Source organism: Oryx dammah, unplaced genomic scaffold, assembly GCF_014754425.2.
Source record: "Oryx dammah isolate SB20612 unplaced genomic scaffold, SCBI_Odam_1.1 HiC_scaffold_1, whole genome shotgun sequence".
NCBI lineage: Eukaryota > Metazoa > Chordata > Mammalia > Artiodactyla > Bovidae > Oryx > Oryx dammah.
Window position 1 is genome coordinate 100,136,057 of NW_024070185.1, and position 20,547 is coordinate 100,156,603.

A 20,547-nucleotide genomic window follows, 5' to 3' on the forward strand; every position below is an offset into this window, starting at 1 on the left:
GAGGCATAGGGATCTCAGCGTGCCTCTGATGAAATCCACAATGCCTCCTCGAATTCCCTTGTAGGTTTCCCCGCCCGATGTTCTCCGTGCTCAAGGAGCCTCATAAGCTTTTATGCTATTCTTGCTTCGTCGTTCTTTCTATCTTGGGTTTGAGAGGCCAGAAAATCCCAACTCACGTGCGTGTCCCTAAAGCCCCCGCCCCAGCCCCAAGCGTGGCTGCCCCTGGGCGCAGCAGTAAACGCGGCTGGAGTAGAACAGGGCCCTCCAACGTCTGTTTCCACCTCTGATTTCCGTTAAACATTAGCTCCGGGGTCTGCGCGCAGACCCCAAGGGGCCGGCCTCCGGGAGGCGAGCTTGGACACTCGCCCCACCGCCGCAGAGGGCCGGGGGCGCACTTCCTGCGGGACGGCGGGCGGGGACCGAGCTGACCGCCTCCCCTTCCCCGCCCCTCCCGCGCTCTCCCCGCCCCCTCCCCCTTCCCCTCCCGGGACCGCCGGGCGCCGCGGGGGCGGGGCCGCGAGCTGGCTGGGCGGCGTGGCGGTGCGGGCCGGGCGCCCGGGCTAAGGTGCGAGCGGACCCGCCGCAGGCTCGGGTGCCGAGCGGGGGCGCGCGGCGCGGCTCGGAGCGGAGCAACCCGGCCCAGCCCAGCCCAGCGCGGCGCGGGCAGACGCAGCCGGCGGGTGGCGGTGGCGGCGGCTCCCGACCCCGCTGGTGCTGGGCCTCCGATCGAGCGCGGCCTCGGCCGGGGCGCTGGGGGAGCCCGCGGAGGCGGGCTGTAGAAGGAAGCGGCGGCGGCGGCGGGCGCGTCCCGAGCCGAGCGCGCCATGTCTGGCGGGCCCCCCAAGGCCCTGCCGTCCACGGGGCCCCAATCTCTGCGCGACATGCCGCACCCGCTGGCCGGCTCCAGCAGCGAGGAGGCCGTGGGCGGCGACAGCACGCCCAGCCCGGACCTGCTGACTGCCCGCAGCTTCGGCGACAAGGTGGGACGCGCGGGGCTGCGGTTGGGAGACTGGTTGGGCTCCTGAGGGGGATGAAAGATCTAGAGCCGGCTGGGCACCGGGCCGCGCCCACCCTGCCGCCTGTTTCCCGGGGGCCGGCGTGCCCTAGCCCCAGAGCCTTGGGAAGAAGCGTTTCCTCTCTGCCGCCCTCGCGGGGTCGCAGCCGCGCAGGGGGAGCGGCCAGAGTCGAGGGGCTGGCCGGGCTTGGCTGGTCTCGAGCGCCAGTGACAGCTGGTGGGGAGGGGTCCCGCCTGCTCGCTGAGGCTGGAGGCGTGTGTGCAGTGCTCGGCGCCTGTGTCCGGGGATGGGGTCCCGGTTCCTCCAGATGCAGTCACTTGTAGCTCCGCCAGTTTGCTGGGACTGCAAAGAAAAAAGAGTTAATGGTTTTCCGTGGTCTTAACTGCCAGAGGCTTCTTACCCCCCGTCTTGTCACGTGGGGAGTGATCTTTGTTTAGGTTTGCTGTGTGCCCAGGAGAGTCACCTGACTCAGATCCCCGCCGGCTGCGGGAGGAGAGTGCCCCTGTGGTTTTCTGTCTGGGGCTCCATTTACCTCTGACGGTCTCCCACGCTGTTTAGGCTTGGCAGAGGCTGGTTTTGTGGCTGATGGGAAGAAAGGTCGCCCATTGACCTCCTTTGTGTAGAGGGAGGTTCCTGATTCTCTTAGAGCAGCATGACCCTCCTGCTGCTTTGAGGGACAGGAGAGTCCAGTGACGGGTTAGGGGCGGACGGTATCTCCCTTCCCCCCACAGGCATCTCAGCTGTGATCGGGACTCAGCAGTGATTGTATCAGTGCTGCTGTGGTGACTTAGTCACTAATTGTAGAAATTAGAGTTGTTCTCAACACCTGTGATCAGGATATTTATTCTCTCCTAGTAAAATACTAAATGAATGCCTCTTTGTCCCAGTACTAAATGAAATCAGGAGACCCAACTTTCTTTCCCCCTTAGATGGCAGGACACGTGGCGGTGAGTAAAATGAGTGTGAGAGCGCTGAGCAGTCAGAATAGCCAGGGAGTGGGACTTGATGAACCTTCCCAAGAGCCTTGTGAAAGCAGAGTAGAGTTGGGGGAGCAAGGGGAGGGGCAGCATTAGGAGTAAGGAAACTTATAAAGCCAATGAAACCAATGGGTTGAGCAACTGGAGGTATGTGCATGTCTCTTTGTAAATATTTCTCTTTATTTTATAGATTATAAACTATATGAAGGTTTCAGTCGCTTGGAAATACCTTGCCTATATTTGCTATTTCATAAGTAATTGTTGAATGATGATAATTTGTTGCTTTCTTATGGACAGAGAACTTGGTCCTGTGTGTGCATGTAGAATAGGAATTGAGGTTAAACTTATGATTTCTTTCTCAGGTCTATATAGGATAGTGAATTAATTATCTATGGCTGTGTAACCAATTACTCCAACATTGAGCATCTGAAAATAGTGTCTGGGTCAGAAATCTGGGAGCAACTTAAATCTCAGTGGTTCTGACTCAGATCTTTCATGAGCTTCTCTTCAAGCTTTGACACGGGCTGCAGTCACTGAAGACTAGATTAGGGGGTGGATTCCAGCTTCCATGCTCACTCACTTGGCTGTTGTCAGGCCTTCGTTCCTTTCCATAAGGCTGCTTCAGGTGACAACTGGTTTCCCCGAGAGCAAGGAATCCAAGAGATGGAGAGATCCCAAGATGCATAATCTCAGAAATGACATAGCTGAGCCATATTCTATTGGTCACACTGGCCATCACTGGTACAGTCTGGGAAGAAGGTATGAATCCCAGGAAGTGAGAATTGTTGGGGCCATCTTGGAAGTTGATTGCTTAATGAACCACTGTTGGAGGATACCTGACTCAGAAGTGTGGGCATTTTTGCTAAGTACTGAAAGGACAGCTGCCCTGTACCCCCAGGATCTAGTTGGTGGCCCCGAAGTCAAGCTTAAGTCTAATTACCCCTGGCTTTCTTTACAGGGACAGATCCCCGAGAAAGACAATCTTGAAGGCATTATTATTAATTATTAAAATATTTAATAAGTCTCATTAGAGCTATGAGGAACATCAAAATGACCTCCCTCCCAAGGGCCTGATTTATAGTGAGCCACTTTTCCTTAGAGGCTTACAGAGCAATAGAATTTCTTTCTTTGACTGGGAGGAACATTTTCCTTGAGTCTTGGCATACACATATGTTCTCATAACTCTGGAGAAATTTCTGCAGAGAGAAGCTTATCAAGCAACAGCAGTGAATCAGGACCTGTGGAAGGAAGCCTTTCCGTTGTCCCGGTTTCTCTTGCCCAGGAAATATCGGGGTCATTGAAAGGCAGGTAGGAGTGTTGAGTGCTATGGTCTGTCTTTGAAAAGGAGCCTGTGTCTTCTTGCCTTTTGGGGCCTTGGGGTTGTGACCCTGGATGCCTGACTCATGGTCAGTTCTGGACCTGGAGAATGAGTGTTTGACAGGCTGCTTAGAGTGCAGGGTTATTATGCAGAGGGGAATTGCTTTCTGTAGTGCTATGAAAGGGAAAGCCTTGCGTCTCAGTCCAGCAGACACTTCTCAGTGGCCTCTGGGGTTTTGGGAAGGAAGGAAAGACCAAATGTGATAGCCTTTTCACCCACAAAGTCTAAAATCATTCAAACCTTGGTGTGAAGGGCAGAATCCTTTCTATCGACCAAGAGTTGCTAGGAATTCTTTTATGCTGGCTAAACTCACCGGGTCTTCTAGCACTGTATCTTTTATCGACACCTGAAATGTAAATAAACCACTGAGCCCATTTCTCTTTTTTACTTTCACCTGCAAACCACTCTGGGCTTGCTTCTCCCCTAACTCAGCCTCCAGCTCTTGTGTTCCTCCCAAAATGTAACACCAAGTCCTCTCAAGCCCCACCTGTGGTTAACACCTCTACCCACATCCTTAACTTCTTCACTGAGCTCTTCCACCTACTTTCTGCTTCCTTAGGTCACTACTTCCCCTTCAAAGTCTTCAAAACGGAGGTATCTTTTCCTCCTCCACTCCACTTATTTCAAGTTCAGGCGATGGGGGTCGGGGTCCTTTCCTCCTCCACTCTGCTTATTTTACGTTCAGGAGGTAGTGGTCGATGTCCTTTCTCTCCACTGCCTTTTAAAGACCAAGTGCTGCTCCTTTGAGGCTCATGTCATTGTATTTGCTCACTCAGAATATGTTTCAGGGCCTCCTACAAGCCAGGCACTGTTCTAGGAACTCAAGTCAACCAGCTGAAAACCCCTGTCCTGGTTGGGTATATTTTTAGTGATTGTATGTAATGCTGTGAGTGAAGTTGCTCAGTCGTGTCCGACTCTTTGCGACCCCATGGACTGTAGCCTACAAGGCTCCTCTGTCCATGGAATTTTCCAGGCAAGAGTACTGGAATGGGTTGCCATTCTCCAGGGATCTTCCCGACTCAGGGATCGAACCCAGGTCTCCCGCATTGCAGGCAGACGCTTTACCGTCTGAGCCACCAGGGAAGTCCCTAAGTAATGCTGTGAAAGGAAGTCAAACTAGAGGGCCGGGGGGAGTGTTCAGGATCACTGGCTGTACAGAGGTGGGTAGACCTTATTGAGAACTTGAGATTTGAGCAGAGAATTTGAAGGAGTTGAGGGAGTTAGCGAGTGGATGTCTGGAGGAGTGTCCTGGTGGAAGAAACAGCCAGAGCTAAGTCCTGGAGGCGCCTGCTCAGCATGTCAGGGGCTACCCTAGAAGCCTGTGTGGTTGGGGCAGAGTGCTAGTGGGGAAGCCTTGACCATGGGTAGAAGGGGAAGGGGGCCAGTGATCTAGAGCCCGGTATGCCACTCTCAACTTTTGCCTTGACTTTGAGTATCATTGCAGGGACTTGAACAGTAGGAGGGTATGATTTGACTTAAGTATCGAAGGATCACACAGGCTGTTGAATCGAGAATCCTTTATTTGACTGCTCCACTGAGTTTAGTTTCCTTTTCGTCAAAAAGACATAAACTGAGTGCAAACTAGCTGAAGAAAAGAAAAAAAAAAAATCTCTTGGCTCCTGTTGAAAAGCCGCAGGTATTTTGGTTTCTGGAAGGCTGGAACAAGGTATTCAAATGATGCTGGGAATCTGTCACTTCTGACTCCTGGCTCTGCTTCCTTCTCTCTGTGTTAACTAGTGATGTTCTCAAGCTGGTGAAAGGATACGGCCTACAGACGAGGTTTGCAACTCCAGCCGAAAGAAAGCACCTCTTTCCTGATATTAATAATACCAGCCAAAGCTCTGGGCTAGAGTCTTCTGGGCCTGAATTGGGTCAGATGCTAAATCTTTGTAACTGATTGGCCAAGACCTTATCTTTGGAGGGTAGAGGAGGGAAGTTTTTTTATGTATGTTTTAACTCTGAATATAAAATAGATGAAGTATATAAATGTTATCTGTATTATGTATCTATACAGTTTAAAGAATAATAAAATGAGCACTTCTGTTCCTACCCCCACCCTCCGGACATAGAGTTAAGGCATAGACTCTTACTCGTATTTTGGAAGCCCTCTTTGTGCCTGGGAAGAAGGAGGTGGTTTCCGAAGCAGGGTCAGGTTGCTCTTAGGAGGAGAAGGAATGAATGAATGTTGGACAAGCATCTGTTGTTTCACAAGTGTCCATCACAGACCTTCCACTGCCGCCTTTGTCCCTACTTCTTCGTAACTTCCCTGCTTCTCTTATTCGTTAAAATCTTTAAACCCCCAGCTATCTTCTCCAATTATATCTTCACTGCAAGAACTCTGTGCAAATCTTTCACCTCCATCCTTTCTCCCAGTTCCGTTGCCCTCTCTTGTGGCCACACCCTCACACTGTAACACTGACAGCTGTGCCCACTCTGAAATAGTGCCATCAGAGAGCTCTTATCTTGCCTGTCCTGCTGCCAGTCAGTGAGAACTGCCTGCACCGGTCCCCCAAAGGCCTGTGCTCACCGGACTCCTTCAGATTCCATGGCTCCGCTTGTCGGTTTCTTCTGCCGCTGTCCTTGACGCAGTCCCCTCACTCTCCTTCCTCTACATCCAGTCTGGGTCCTTCTGTTGGTTTCTGGAATGGCCCGCGCCTTGGGAGGGGTGGTACCTGGAGAGCTGCTGCCAGTGTAGCCTCACAGCTTCCGAGCACAGCCGGGGCCTTGGTGATGTTGGGCCTGTTGTGTTGTGCTCAGGCGTGTCTGACTCTCTGCGACCCCATGGACTAGAGGGGCTGTCAGTCTTGTCTTCACTAGAGCCCAAATTGATGAGCCTAACATCCACACATTACTTTCATATTTACATTCCCTTTTCCACTCCTCTGCAATTGTGCGGGAAGAGGGGCTGTATGGACTATAGGACCCCACCAGGCTCCTCTGCCCACAGGATTTCGCAGGCAAGAATACTGGAGTGGGTTGCCATTCCCTTCCCTTGGGGATGTTGGGCTGGGCCTTCCTTTCTTTCCTCCCATTCTGCACCGTGGCTGATGGAAGCTTTGCTCCTCACACCTTGCACCCCCGCCTCCACTCTACCTGCTCATTCTGTTGGCCTCACTTCCTGCCTTAGAGAAGTTAGAAGCTGCTGTAAAAGAACTTCCTTCCACCAAACTCATGGTGATCAGAATCCGTAGCCTCCCTTTCTATACCTCCCAGCCGGGTTGCAGTAGAAGAGGATTCCGAGGCCCATCCTGGACTATAGGTACAGCCCACCTGCTCTGGCCTCTCAGAGACCCTGCTTTTTGTTGGCCTGCCTCACTCCTGTGTCTTCACACTCCCTGTCAACTGGCTCATTCCCATCAATTTTTTAAAAATTTAAAGAAAAAATTTATTAAAAATATTTTTTTAAATTGAAGTATGTTTGATTAGCAGTGTGTTAATTTTAGGCGTACAAGTACAGTGATTCAGTTTATGTACCTGTATCCATATATATCTTTCAGCATCTCTTCCGATATAGGTTACTAACAAATATTGGATGTAGTCCCCTGTGCTATACAGTAGGTCCTTGTTGGTTTTCTGCTTTGAATATACTATTGTGTATGTTAATCCCAAGCTCTGAATTTATCCATCCCCTACCCTTTTGCCCTTTGGTAACCATAAATTTGTTTTCCATGTCTGCAGGTCTGTGTCTGCATTCCCATCAGTGTTTAGAGGTCCTCAAGTTGCTCTTGCTTCTAAAACAAAGTAAGAGCAAAGGGAACTCTTACGATACTTCCTTCTCCATCTCATGCCCTATTTTGTGACTCCTCTTCAGAGCCAAACCTTTTGAAAGAAAGGTTTGCTCCTCTTGTCTCTAGTTCCTAACCTCTAGCTTGCTCAGCCTACTGCTGTCTGGCTTCTGGCTTTATTACAGGTCCCTTGTGACTTCCTTATTGCTAAATCCAGTAGGCACTTCATATCTCCGCCTTCCCTGATTTCTTGATAGGTTGAACAGCACTTGATCCTGCTGAGTAACCCCCTGCTTGAAACTCTCTCCTCGCTGGGATTTGTGTTTTAGAGTGTACGCTCTGGAGCCAGGTTGCCTAGATTTGAATCCCAGCTCCACTGGGTGTAGTCTTTGTGACAGTAAGTTATTTAACCTCTCTGAGCCTCAGTTTCCTCCTCTGTGGAAAGGGGATAACGGAAGTGAGTACCTCCATCACAGGGTTGACACGAAGATGCAGTGAGTTCACACTTAGAGTAGCGCCTGATGCTGCTGCTGCTAAGTCGCTTCAGTCGTGTCCGACTCTGTGCGACCCCATAGACGGCAGCCCACCCTTGAATAGCTGTGAGGTGGTGGTAGTGGTATTTGTTATTCCCTGATACTGACCTCTTCACATTTTCTTGGTACATTTCTGTCTGTTCTTTGTCAACTTGAATATTGGTTGTGGTCTGGTCAGGGAGTTTAAAAACTACAGTAGGTTTTTTCAAACTGAGAGACTATAATACAGGGAGTTAATTGCATTGCTGCTGGAAGACATGTGGAAGTCACGCTGAGGACAGGGAGGTAACCCAGAGCCTAGGAAAGCAGGAAGCTGCAGTCACCCAAGCGGTGGGGGTCGGGGGGCGGGAGGAGGTGAGGTCAGCAGAATCCAGGAGCTTCTGTGGAAACTAGACCATGGCTGGACAGCTGAGCCAGTGCAGAGACCACAGGAGGAGGGAGCGCTGGAGAGGAAGCAGCTGCGGCCAGGGATGCTCTGTGACCCAGAGAGGAGGGCTTAGGGTGGGGGAGAAACACACTCTGGCTTCTCTCCTCCTGCCCCTTAAGGTCTTTCATCTGTGGCATCCACTGGCCCCAGCAGCATCCTTGGTGGACACGTGATCCTAGCAGAGCCAAGTAACCAAACAGAGATTTGCTCAGATGGCTGCTGTGGGGAAAGAATCTCTCTTTTTGTTAGATCATGAGCCATTGTTCTCTGTGATGTGGAGAGTGGAGCTGGAGAGGAATGTGGAGTTGGAGAGGAAGAGGGGGACGATCCCTGAAGATCACTTGAAGCCTGGATCCACCTGTGCCGGCTGTGCCTGAAGCCAGCACTGCTGCCCGGGCATCCTGGTTACAGGAGGCCATGATGCCCTTTTAAAAAGTTCATTTTTAGTTTTGGCTGTGCTGGGTCTTCATTGCTGCGTGCGGGCTTTCTCGAGTTGTGGTGAGTGCAGGCTACTCTCTAGTTGCGGTGCATGGGCTTCCCATTGCGGTGGCCTCTCTTGTTGTGGCTCATGGGCTCTAGAGCGCAGACTCAGTGGTTGCAGTGCTTGGAGGCTTAGTTGTTTCCGCATCACGTGGGATCTTCCAGGACCAGGGATAGAGCCCGTGTCCCCTGCACTGGCAGGCAGATTCTTAGCCACTGGACCACCAAGGAAGTCCCGAGATTGCCTTTTTGTCCCTTGAAACTTTAAAAAAAAAAAAGACCAATATGTCGACTTTAAAACATGAAGTGAAAATTAAATTTTACTTTGGAAGCATGGAGTGGAGGATGCTTAGTTCCTCTTGGCCAGCCACACTGCTGGATATGTTATAAATACAGAGTGTATTATCAGCTAATCAGCTTTGGTGGCAGAGGTGTGTTTTCACCAGGTTCCTTGAAGTTCGAGGAGGCTTTTAGGGGCAGGGTTGGGAGGGCATCATGGGCCCAGGGAGCAGCTTGAGCAAAGCTCCTGGGACGGAAGAGACTTATGTCCACTGGGGTTGCGTTGGGTCAGGTCGTGTATCGGGAGTGGGTTTGGAGAGTCAGGATGGGGATCAGGGAGAGAGGAGGTGGGAGGACAGAGCAGGAGGAGGCTGAGACTGCTTTGGATGCTCTGATGTGGAAGTTTTATTTCTCAGGCAGCAGCCAGGCCGTGAGAATGTTTGAGCAGGGGAGTGTGTGATTAGTGCTTGGGGTGGGGAGAGTCTGGCAGTGAAAGAGCTAAATTAGAAAGCTGTCAGTTTGGTTTAGGTTGCCACTGTGGCCTGAAAGAAGAAAAATGAGAAAATGAAAAGATAACTAGTTTTGGTGCAGTGGGGATGGCTGGTTTTCTAGTCTAAGAAAGAGACTAACACCCTCACTGAGAGGAAGAACACAGCTGGGGAAGCGCATGGGAGCAGGTGTAAAGATGGCTGGAATGCAGCATGAAGTCAAGTTGGGACAGTTTGTCTGAACCCTGTTGCTAAAAGCCCACTCAGACTTCAAGGTTTAGCACACGTGCTGCCTCCGGGAAGCTCTTCTTTATTATACGAATGTGTAACTCCAAGCAATCCAAAGCAAGATGAGAGTGGAAGATGAAGAGGTTGAGGTCAGAATTTAAACAAAGTGGATATTAGCAATCAAATGGAAGGCAGGAGATCCTAGCAGTTTGTAGGAAGAAAGGTGGTAGCTTGGGGGAAAAATAGGATTGAGGGAAGGTCTTTACGATGGCGGATCAGGGATTAATAGAGGTTACAGGGAGGAAGACAGATGTTCCTTGTTAAATGAGAGTCTCTCAGAATAAGTACATAAGTAACAGCTTGGTGAAGGTGCAGTAACTCATATGTGAGCAATTGGGTTTGTTTACTAGACCCTGGGGCGGGTGAGTCATACGCTATCTCACGTTTGCCTTGCCCACAGAATTCCTCATTTTGGCTGCCACAAAGCAGGGATCAAGAATTTGTGTGAGTGTATGTGTGTGTGTGTGTTGGGGCTGGAGGGGACAAGGGCACGAGTGACATGTAGAAAAGGTGTTTCAGGGCTCTCATTTGAAAAAAGGCACAGAGGCAGGAAAAGCATATGGCATCTTTGGGTGTCAAAGTTTGGGCACTTCTCAAAACCTGAACCTCTTGAGTATCAGTTACGTGCCTGGCTCTGTGCTGGATGCTGGGGACATTGAGAAAGATTTTTTTAAAAAAAAGAAAAAGATCTCTCGGGACTTCCTTGGTGGTCCAGTTGTTAGGACTCTGCACTTTCACTGCAGAGGGCAAAGGGTTCAATCCCTGGTTGGGGAACTAAGGTTCTACATGCTGCCTGGTTCAACCAAAAAAAAAAAAAAAAAAAGATCTGTCTCCTGAGAGAGTCATGGTCCAGTGCAGAAGAGAGCAGACATATACCCAGATGCAATAGAATGTGAAAACCCTAGATATATTCACTGGCATTGCGGCCTTGGGCAAGTTCCTTAACCTTGTAATGCCTCAGTGTCTCCCTTGTTAAATTTTGGATTATTTCAGGTAGTGTTCTGAAGTTTAGAATAGTATCTGGCACATAGTAAGTACTATGAAAATGCTGGTGGTGTAACTGCCTTAGAAGCAATAACTGGGAGTCCTGAGAGCCTATATAGAACATGCACCTCAGTTATCCCCACCCTGGGAAGGAGCTGGGTCTTCAGACAGCAGCCCTTGTCAATTACTGGTTGACCACTGCATGGATGTGGTGTTTGAGCATTAAATTCTGAGCACTTTTCCAGCCTGCCCATGGGTGGGCGAAGCAGGTTCAGCAATGGGGGAAGCAGTTGGGCCAAGAAGTGTGGGTGTTGGTGGTTGGAAGTCAGGTCAGTGGGCACTGAACTGGCCAGCGAGAGGAGACAGATGGGCACCCATGGCATCTACATGGAAATAACGTGTAGGGGTGGGATAGGAGTGATGGTGCTCAGGAGCGTGGTGACTTTTCCAAAGGAGATGCTGTTTAAGCTGGAGGGTGAAGTAGATGTTTCCCAAATGGACAGGAAAGAGGGGTAACTGGAGCAAAAGAACCAGTCTGTGCCACAAGCTTGGCAGTGTCCTTTTGCAGCAGTGGTGGGTAGAGGGGAGGCAGCTTCAGGAGGGCTCTGACTCACTGGATTCAGGGGGTATACTGGTCAGGAGTTTCATTAGCAAACAATAGAAACCAAGCTCACACTACTTTAAGCAATACCATATGCACAGACCATTAATGCCACCTTTTAGAAACATACAATGTAGTGGTTTTTAGTATATTCACAAGGTTGTACAGCTGACACCATTATCTAATTCCAGAGGGGTTTTGTGACTTCTGGACCCCATAAAACTTGTGACCCCAGAAAACTCTTCATTCTTATTATCAGACACTCCATTTCCCCCACTCCCAACCCCTAGCAATCACTAATATGCTTTTGTTCTCCATGAATTTTTTTACTCTGGATATTTCATAAAACTGGAGTTATAGAATATGTGGCCTTCAGTCTAATGTTTTTAAGGTTTATCCATGTTGTGTATATCAGTACTGATTCCTTTTATAGGTGAATAATATTCCATTATATGGATAGACTACTTTCTGTTTTCTTGCCTGGAGAATCCCATGGAAGGAGAAGCCTAGTAGGTTACAGTCCATGGGGTTGCAAAGAGTCGGACACGACTGAGCGACTTCACCTCACCTCACTTTCTGTTTATCCATTCAGCAGTTAATGAGCATTTGGGTTGTTTCTTAGATACATATGGTTGACCCTTGAACAATTTGGGGATTAGGGTGCTGACTCCAACACAGTTGAAAATCCACATTTTAACTTATAGTCAGCACAGTTCTACATCTGTGGTTTCAATCACGGATATTGTAGTGAGAAAATCCAGTAATAAGAGGACCCACATGTTGTTCAAAGGACCACTGTATGCTTAAAAAAAAACACATTAGACTTCCTGGTGGTCCAGTGATTAAGACTCCATGCTTCCAGTGTGGGAGACTTGGGTTAGATTCCTGTTTGGGAAACTCGAATTCCAGCTGCCCTGTTCAGTTCAGTTCAGTAGCTCAGTTGTGTCCGACTCTTTGCGACCCCATGAATCGCAGCACACCAGGCCTCCCTGTCTATCACCAACTCCCGGAGTTCATTCAGACTCACATCCATCGAGTCAGTGATGCCATCCAGCCATCTCATCCTCTGTCGTCTCCTTCTCCTCCTGCCCCCAATCCCTCCCAGCATCAGGGTATTTTCTGAATCAGCTCTTCGCATGAGGTGGCCAAAGTACTGGAGTTTCAGCTTTAACATCATTCCTTCCAGAGAACATCCAGGGCTGATCTCCTTCAGAATGGACTGGTTGGATCTCCTTGCAGTCCAAGGGACTCTCAAGAGTCTTCTCCAACACCACAGTTCAAAAGCATCAATTCTTCAGTGCTCAGCTTTCTTCACAGTCCAACTCTCACATCCATACATGACCACTGGAAAAACCATAGCCTTGACTAGACAGACTTTTGTTGGCAAAGTAATGTCTCTGCTTTTCAACATGCCATCAGACCTTTGTTGGCAAAGTAATGTCTCTGCTTTTCAACATGCTATCTAGGTTGGTTATAACTTTTCTTCCAAGGAGTAAGCGCCCTGTAGTGAAGCCAAAAAAAAAAAAAAAAAGAAAAGACGTGAAATACAATTTTTTTAATTTTCTACAATAATTTTGACATTTGAAGTTAGTAGTAGTTTTAGACTTGAATGTACAATGAGATGGTTGTAAATACCCTGATGATTTGTTTTTTAACCATCTCAACCATTTTTAGGTATATAGTTCAGTTGTTCAGTCGCTCAGTCATGTCTGACTCTTTGCGACCCATGGACTGCAGCATGCCAGGCTTCCTTGTCTTTCGCTGTCTCCCAGAGTTTGCTCAAACTCATGTCCATTGAGTTGGTGATGCCATCCAACCATCTCATCCTCTGTCATTCCCTTCTGCCTTCAGTCTTTCCCAGCATCAGGGTCTGTTGCAGTGAATTGGCTCTTTACATCAGCTGGCCAAAGTATTGGATATAGTTCGATAGGTATATTCATGTTGTTGTGAAACTGATCTCCAAAGTTCTTCATCTTGCAAAACTAAAGCGCCATACTCATTAAATATAACAACTCCCATTATCTCCCTCCCCCCAGGCCTTGGTGATCACCATTCCACTGTCTTTATGAATTTGAAGCCTCTACTTTAGATTCTTCATATAAATAGAATCATACAGTATTTGTGTTTTTGTGACCGGCTCATTTCACTTAGAATAATGTTCTCAAGGTTCATCCGTGGTGTAGCATGTCACAGGATATTCCTTTTTAAGATTGAAAAATATTCCATTGTATGTATGCTGCTGCTGCTGCTGCTAAGTCCTGTCAGTCGTGTCTGACTCTGTGCGACCCCATAGACGGCAGCCTATAAGGCTCTGCCGTCCGTGAGATTCTCCAGGCAAGAACACTGCTACATTTAAAAAGTCAGTTATCCACTGATGGGCGTTTAGGTTGCTTCTACCTCTTGCCAGTGTTGCAGTGGGTGTGCAGCTATCTCTCCAAGATCCTGTCTTCATTTTTTTTTTTTTTGGATGTATAAACCCAAAAGTTTATATATAAAAACTGGATCATATGCTAATTCTATTTTTAAAGTTTTGAGAAGCTTCCATACTGTTTTCTATAGTGTTTGCACCATTTTACAGTCACACCAACTGTGCACAAGGATTCCAATTCCTCGGCATCCTCACCAGCACTAATTTTTTTCTATTTTTTTGGTAGTAGCCATCCTAATGACTATGAGGTTGTATCTAGTGGTTTTGATTTGCACTTCTCTGACTAAGGATGCTGGGCATCTTTTCATATTGTTGTTGGCTATTTGTATATCATTTTTGGAGAAATGTCTACTCAAAATCAGATTATCTGATTTTTTTTATTGTTGAGTTGTAGGAGTTCTTTTTATATCCTGGATATTAACCCCTTATCAGATATATGATTTACAGATGTTTTGTCCCATTCCGTAGTTTGCCTGTTAACTCTTTTGATTTCATCCTTTGCACAAATTCTTTTAAGTTTGATGTAGTTTCATTTGTCTATTTTTGCTTTCATTATCTGGGTTTTTAGTGTCATCTCTAAGAAATCACTGCCAGTTCCAGTGGCATGACGCTTCCCCGCCATGTTTTGTTGTAGAAGTTTTGTAGTTTTGGGTCTTTAATCCATTTTGAGTTAATTTTTGTATATGGTGTTAAGAAGAGGGTCCAATTTCATTCTTGTGCATGTGAATATCCAGTTTCTCAGTATCACTTGCTGAAAAAATTATTCTTTCCCCTTTGAGGGTGTATATACTTTTAAGTATTCTTGCCTGGAGAATCCCATGGGCAGAGGAGCCTGGTGGGCTATAGTCCACGGGGTCACAAAGAGTCGGACATGACTGAGCGACTTCACACACACACACACGTACTTTTAAATATAATTTCTTACTAGAATCAGTAGAGCATATTAATACTTGAAGTGCTAACATGAATTTTTGTACATGTGTTTGAACCTCCTCTGTCTTATGTGCTGTGGGAGGCATTAAGTTCCTTGGGAGTTAAGATACCTACATTTTGGAAATAACAATTACCTGAGACAGGTCAGGGCTCAGACATTCCAGGTAAAAAATGGCTTACTGGATGTATAGAATAAAAATGGTTGTAGAATAATTCTTTTATTGTGAAAATGGAAACTTAGACCTTCTTTTCAGGCTATTTAATTAGGGAAGAGGTATGTTCTCAGGAGGGCTTCCCTGGTGGCTCAGTGGTAAAGAATCCACCTCCCAATGCAGGAAGATCCCCTGGAGAAGGAAAAATGGCAACCCTCTCCAGTACTCTTGCCTGGAAAATCCCATGGACAGAGGAACCCAGCAGGCTACAGTCCATGGGGTCACAAAAGAGTCGCATGCGACTGGTGACTAAACAACAACAACATTCTAAGGAATTAGGCTTATCATCTTGCTGCGTCAGCATCTGTGCCGCAAAAATGCAGTATAGCAGCCTTTTTTCTGCACTGTCTGGTCCAGTAAATCTTGTTTATTTCATGACTTGCATCAGCACTAGTGAAGGACGCTTGGACTTTTTGTTCATTCCTCAGAGATTTATATGGGCCTCTCATGTGCCATGCTTGGGGAATGCAAAGATGAACAGATGACCTTACCTTCTAGCCACTCAAGGTCCAGGAAGGGAGACAGGGAAGTACAGGTGAGTCACTGCTGTTTAACATGATGACGGGGGTACGTGCTGAATGCCAGGGGGGTAGTCAGAGTAATTTATTAAAGAAAATTTTAAGTGAAGCACGTTGGAAGGAGGTCTTGGGTTAGCTATTAAAGATAACAACTGCATTTGCCTTCTGAATTAGTCAGTGTTGGGATTTCAATGATTTAAATAATTGTTTTTTGGCCTGAGTTAATAGTAAATTTTTCAGTCCTTTAGCTTTTATTTTGTGCATGTTAACGCAGTGACTGTTCTTCACCACTGTATGTATATCCAAGATTGGCCATGTAATTTGTGGGGCCCAGTGCAACATGAAAATTCTTACCCCATGTTAAAAAAAATTGTTAAGAATTTCAAGATAGTAACAGCAGAGCATTAAACCTAGTGTGAAATCCTTCGGCACGTGGGGTCCCTGTGAAGCTGGCCCTGAGTGTATCCTTTGGACGTCCTGGTTTCTGGATCCTGTTAAAATCACCTCTTGACCATCTCAGTCTTCTGGTTCAGGACTGTTGCCATTCTGGGGGTATGCTTGCAGTGAGTCGGGGTCCCCCCAGGCTGGCTTCTCCATTCTGGGTTGACTGTGGGGCTTGCCCGGAGCACTCCATCCCCCAGTCAACATCTGGACTAACTTAACACGGTCTCCTGTATGCCCAGACTGTCACGTTTAACATCCGCTTGGGACTGCTGTTGCGTCCCTAACTGTTGCTTCTCTTCTCTTTTCCTTATGTTCTGATGTCTTCCCCATCCAGGGTGTCCCTGCAGTTACCACCTTTACCCAGAGACGATAGTAACGTGTCTGTGATCATTACGAACCTTTAGGGAGCACTCCCCTAGCATGCATTTACTATCTCCTTTTCCTTTGACAGCTGGGGAAATACAGGCTTTGAAAGATGAAGTTGCATTTACATATTCAAGGTCACAGAGCTGGAAGAGAGTGGGGCTGGGATTTGAACTTGGATCTGTCCGCCCTTAGAGCCCACTCTCTTCATCACCATGACTGCTGCAAACCAGCATCGTTTTCCAAACCCACTCCCCACTGTTTTGAGCGTTCATTTGCATTAGGCACTGTAGGTTGCGTTTATTACACAAAACACAGTTTCGGGCCAAGGGAAATGAAACCAACCCCTGTGTATCTTAGCCTGTGTCTCTTCCCTCATCTCAGTTTCTGGTTTTTTCCAGCCTCTTCCTCCCACCTAGCAGCCTCCCTTGTTAGAGAAGTCTCCCAGGGCTCGCTGCCTGCTGCCTGCTCGCTCTCCCATCACTGTCAGGCTCCTTGGACGAGCAGTCTTTGCACACTGCTCCCATCTGCCTCACCATCTGCCTCCTCTTGCCTCAGCATCCAGCCCCACGGGCCAGGTCCTGCCTCGACCGCTCACAGCTCAGGGAGAACCGCAGCAGCTGTTTCTGTGCCATTAACGACTCAGGCCTTTAGGGCCGCAGAGGACTCCGTGGTCTCTCCCTCCAGGACCCTCTCTTTTCAGTAGAGGAAACTGTGACTCAGAGAGAGGAGTGATTTATCAGATAGGGTCACCCGGCTGGTTTGTGGCAGAGTTGAGGTCAGGACCCAGGTTTCTAGACCCTTGGTTCAATGCTTATTTTCCTTGAGTGATACATTAACTAGCTTCCCCTTAATGCTTTCTTTCTCTGCCTTTTTTTTTCTCAGGGTCTTAAACTCTGTTCATGGCCCAATGCCTGGCACAGAGTGGATGCTTCATTCACTGGATGAATTAATTTTCTCCTCTCTTGGCCTTCCTTCCCCTGCTCTGCCCCTGCTTTGCTGGGCCCTCCTCTCCTTCCTTCTAAGTTCCAGCAGTGAGCCTGTCCTGCCGTGTTTCCTGCCCTTTGCTAGTTCCTTAGGTTTCATCTCTGGATGGACTTCACTACTGCAGCAGGGCCCAGGACTCCCTCATCTTCTTTCCAGCTTTAAACACATCTTTCCAGGTATTTCTGTGATTCTTGTTTTAGCACATTATAATCTCCCTATGGTGAAAGTATTTGAAACCACATCTTTCTTTGCCTCTTTTTTTAAACACGCTGTTTTTATATATAACATCACTGCTTTTATTTTTTTTTTAAGAAAAAAAAATTAAAGGTACAGGGCCCAAGTATTATCAAGAGCAGATTTTCCCTAAAAGTGCAGGAATCTAGGTCTTTTGCCTGTAGGCAGCTGTGTGCCCTGATGTGGAGGCCCACTGCTATGGCCTGCATAGCCCTGGCCGCACTTCTGTTGTGTTTTCAGACGAGAAGCCTCAGGTCAGAGAGCAGTTCGTGTGAGCAGTCAGGGAGGTCTGTTGGACCAGGCTGTCTCTCCAGGTCTTCTTTACTCCAGTGTGGTGTGGCCGAGGTGTGATCTCCTGCAGCTGGTCTCAGGACTCAGTGAAGCTCAGGTTCTCAATGTCTCACTGCAGAAAGAATTCAGTAAGAGACAAAGTGATAGGTAAGAAGCGGATTTATTTAGAAAGAAACACACTCCACCGGCAGAGTGTGTAGGCCATTTCAGAAGGCGAGAACAGCTGACACCACTATTCTTTATACGCCCTTCTTCATTCCCCCTGTCATTGTGAATAGCCTAATCAAGATGTATGTAGCCAAACACTCATCATCCGAGGACTTTTTAGACAATGCTGTTGCCTGGGCCCCATCGCAAGAAATTTGGATCCCATGAGTCTAGGATGGTCCAGAGCCCAGTATTTCTTACAAAGGGTTTTCCAGAGAATTATAACGTGTAGCCAAGGTTGAGATCAGTTGCTTTAAAAGGATCCTCTGATTCACTCAGAGGGAACGCGCCCTCAGACGTGTATCTCCTACACTGTACTGTAAACTCCGTGAGGGCAGGGGCTCTGATTGCTTAATGCTGTAATGGCAGTACATGAGCAAAGCCTAGGATGGGGTGAGCACCCAAGTATGTGCTGACTCAATAAACAGACACGTGCACAAATGTATTTGTTGCAACGTTATTTTTAATGGCAAAAGATAAGGAGCCTAAATATCCACCAATAGGGAGCTAGTTTTGTAAACCATGATAATCTTTAAAATGTATTAAAAAGGAGTATACACACACACTCATTTGCAGTAATGGCAAGATATAGTAAGTAAAAATGGAAACATTACAAACCACGAGTGGCCTGCTGTCGCTTGTGTGCCTGTGTAAGAGTAGTGCAGGTGTGAATGCTAGCCTCGCAAGGGTGCACTGATGCTTCTCAGAAGGTAATTCTCTGACCCTTTGAGAGTGTGGTCTTCCTTCCTTGGAGGCTCTCTGACCAAATCAGAGAGAAAGAGCCCTCCTTCTCTCTTCCTAATTTGGTTAATAATAGTTGGTATTGATGAAAAAGGGAAAACTTGATTAACAACCCTTGTGTAACTCTGTTTCAAACAGACAAACAGTATATACACTACTGATACTGTGTATAAAGTGGATAACTAATGAGAACCTACCTAATAGCACAGGGAACTCTGGTGTTCTCTGGTGACCTAGATGGGAAGGAAATCCAAAAAAGGGTATATACATATATATGTGACTGATTCACTTTCCTGTACAGTAGAAACTAACGCAATATTGTAAAGCAACTGTACTCCAATAAAAATTATTTTAAAAAGAAAAATGGGGCTTTTTACTCGCAGTCATGTGCGGTGGGGTGTGTACGTTGTTCGTGCCTGAAAACAATTAAAACTGCGCAGATGTAAAGAGGACGCAACTCAGCTGCTAACCGAGGGGAGGGAGGAGACAGTGCTCTTCTGTCGCTTTTTGTTAATATTTATTTATTTTTGGCTTTGCTGGGTCTTCGTTGCTGTGCGGGCTTTTTTTTGTTGTGGAGAGTGAAGGCTCCTCTCTCGTTCTGGTGCATGGACCTCTCATTGTGGTGGCTTCTCTTGTCGTGGGGCACAGGTTCTAGGGCATGCAAGCTTCAGTAGTTACAACCCACAGGCTTAGCTGCTCTGAGGCGTGTGGAATCTTCCCGGACCAGGAATCGAACCAGTGTCCCTTGCATCGCAAGGTGGATTCTTAACTGCTGGGCCACCAGGAAAGCCCTTTTCTGTAGATTTTAATCTGTTCTCATCAAATATGGGTGAATACTGGCTCAGAGTGAGCTTTTACCCTTTTCTCCCAATGATCATTCAATTTTCTGAACTATCTTTTTTACCCTGGGGTTAAGACATTTTTTTCTTTCCTGCTTCAAGTCACTGAGGAGGAGCAGGACCTTGCTGTGTTTCACCAGCTGTCCGTACCTTGTCAGACCCTGTTTCATGCTCTTGCCCCCACCCTCCCTGACCACAGGGCTGCCGTGGCCCTCGCCTAGCTCCATGAAAGAGACACATTTTCAGCCAGTGATGATCAGAGCTCTTCTCCCTTCCAGTTTTCCTCATAGCAGTCCTTATCCTGGGGAGGGGTTTTGGGCTTCGTTGCAGCTTTTTAGAGAGAGGGGTGACCAACTTACAAACAAATGCAAATGGAAGACGTGGTACCAGGGGATGGTTATGTTAGTGATGGAGAAGGAAATGGCAACCCACTCCAGTCTTCTTGCCTGGAGAATCCCGTGGACATGGGAGCCTCGTGGGCTGCTGTCCGGGGGGTCACACAGAGTCGGACACGACTGAGGCGACTTACTTAGCATGCATGCATGCTTATGTTAGGGATAGACCGACAGCTCTGTCTGAAACAGTTCAGTGGACTTGACTTTTTCAGTGTAACCAAATTCTCCTTCCCAGGTCTTCTGGGAGGCTCGGGGCTCGGCACATGATTGTAGGTATCTATGGAGCTTTTTGAGTAACCTAGGTACTATTTTATATAGTATCTTAGACTAGACTGTTTAGATTTTTAGACTGAGATCCAAATTTGGGGCTAACGTGCATCTACAGATTTCTTTGTTTAATCTTTATTTATTTATTTGGCTGTGCTGGGTCTCAGTCCTGGCATATGAGATGCTTTTAGCTGTGGTATGTGGGATCTAGTTTCTTGACCAGGGATCAGATCTGGGCACGCTGCTCTGGGAGTGTGAAGTCTTAGCCACTGAGCCACCAGGAAGGTCTCCACAGATTACTAAGCATGTCTCAAGTGCTGTGGTTTGAGCAAAATGGTCACATCTCCACTTTCAACCTGACTCTGAAGAAGATAGCCACTGTTTTTTGTTTCTCTCAAATCATTCTTCTCTTGGATGTGTGAGTGGAAAAGGATAACATTCATTAGAGACACACCACAGCATCCCAAGATTGTAAGCTGTAGAAGTTTTGGTATCACATAGCTGAATATGTT

At 47.5% G+C, this 20,547-nt stretch overlaps 1 protein-coding gene across 1 annotated transcript in view; it reads left to right on the forward strand.

Moving 5' to 3' along the window:
* Positions 1–593: 593 nt before the first annotated feature.
* SNX30 (sorting nexin family member 30) overlaps positions 594–20,547 on the forward strand; it is a 108,656-nt gene continuing 88,702 nt past the window's right edge. Inside the window, exon 1 of the mRNA XM_040239402.1 lies at positions 594–980. Within this exon, the coding sequence (XP_040095336.1) occupies positions 825–980 (156 nt within the window). The 5' untranslated portion in view covers positions 594–824. The remainder of the gene's footprint in view (positions 981–20,547) is intronic.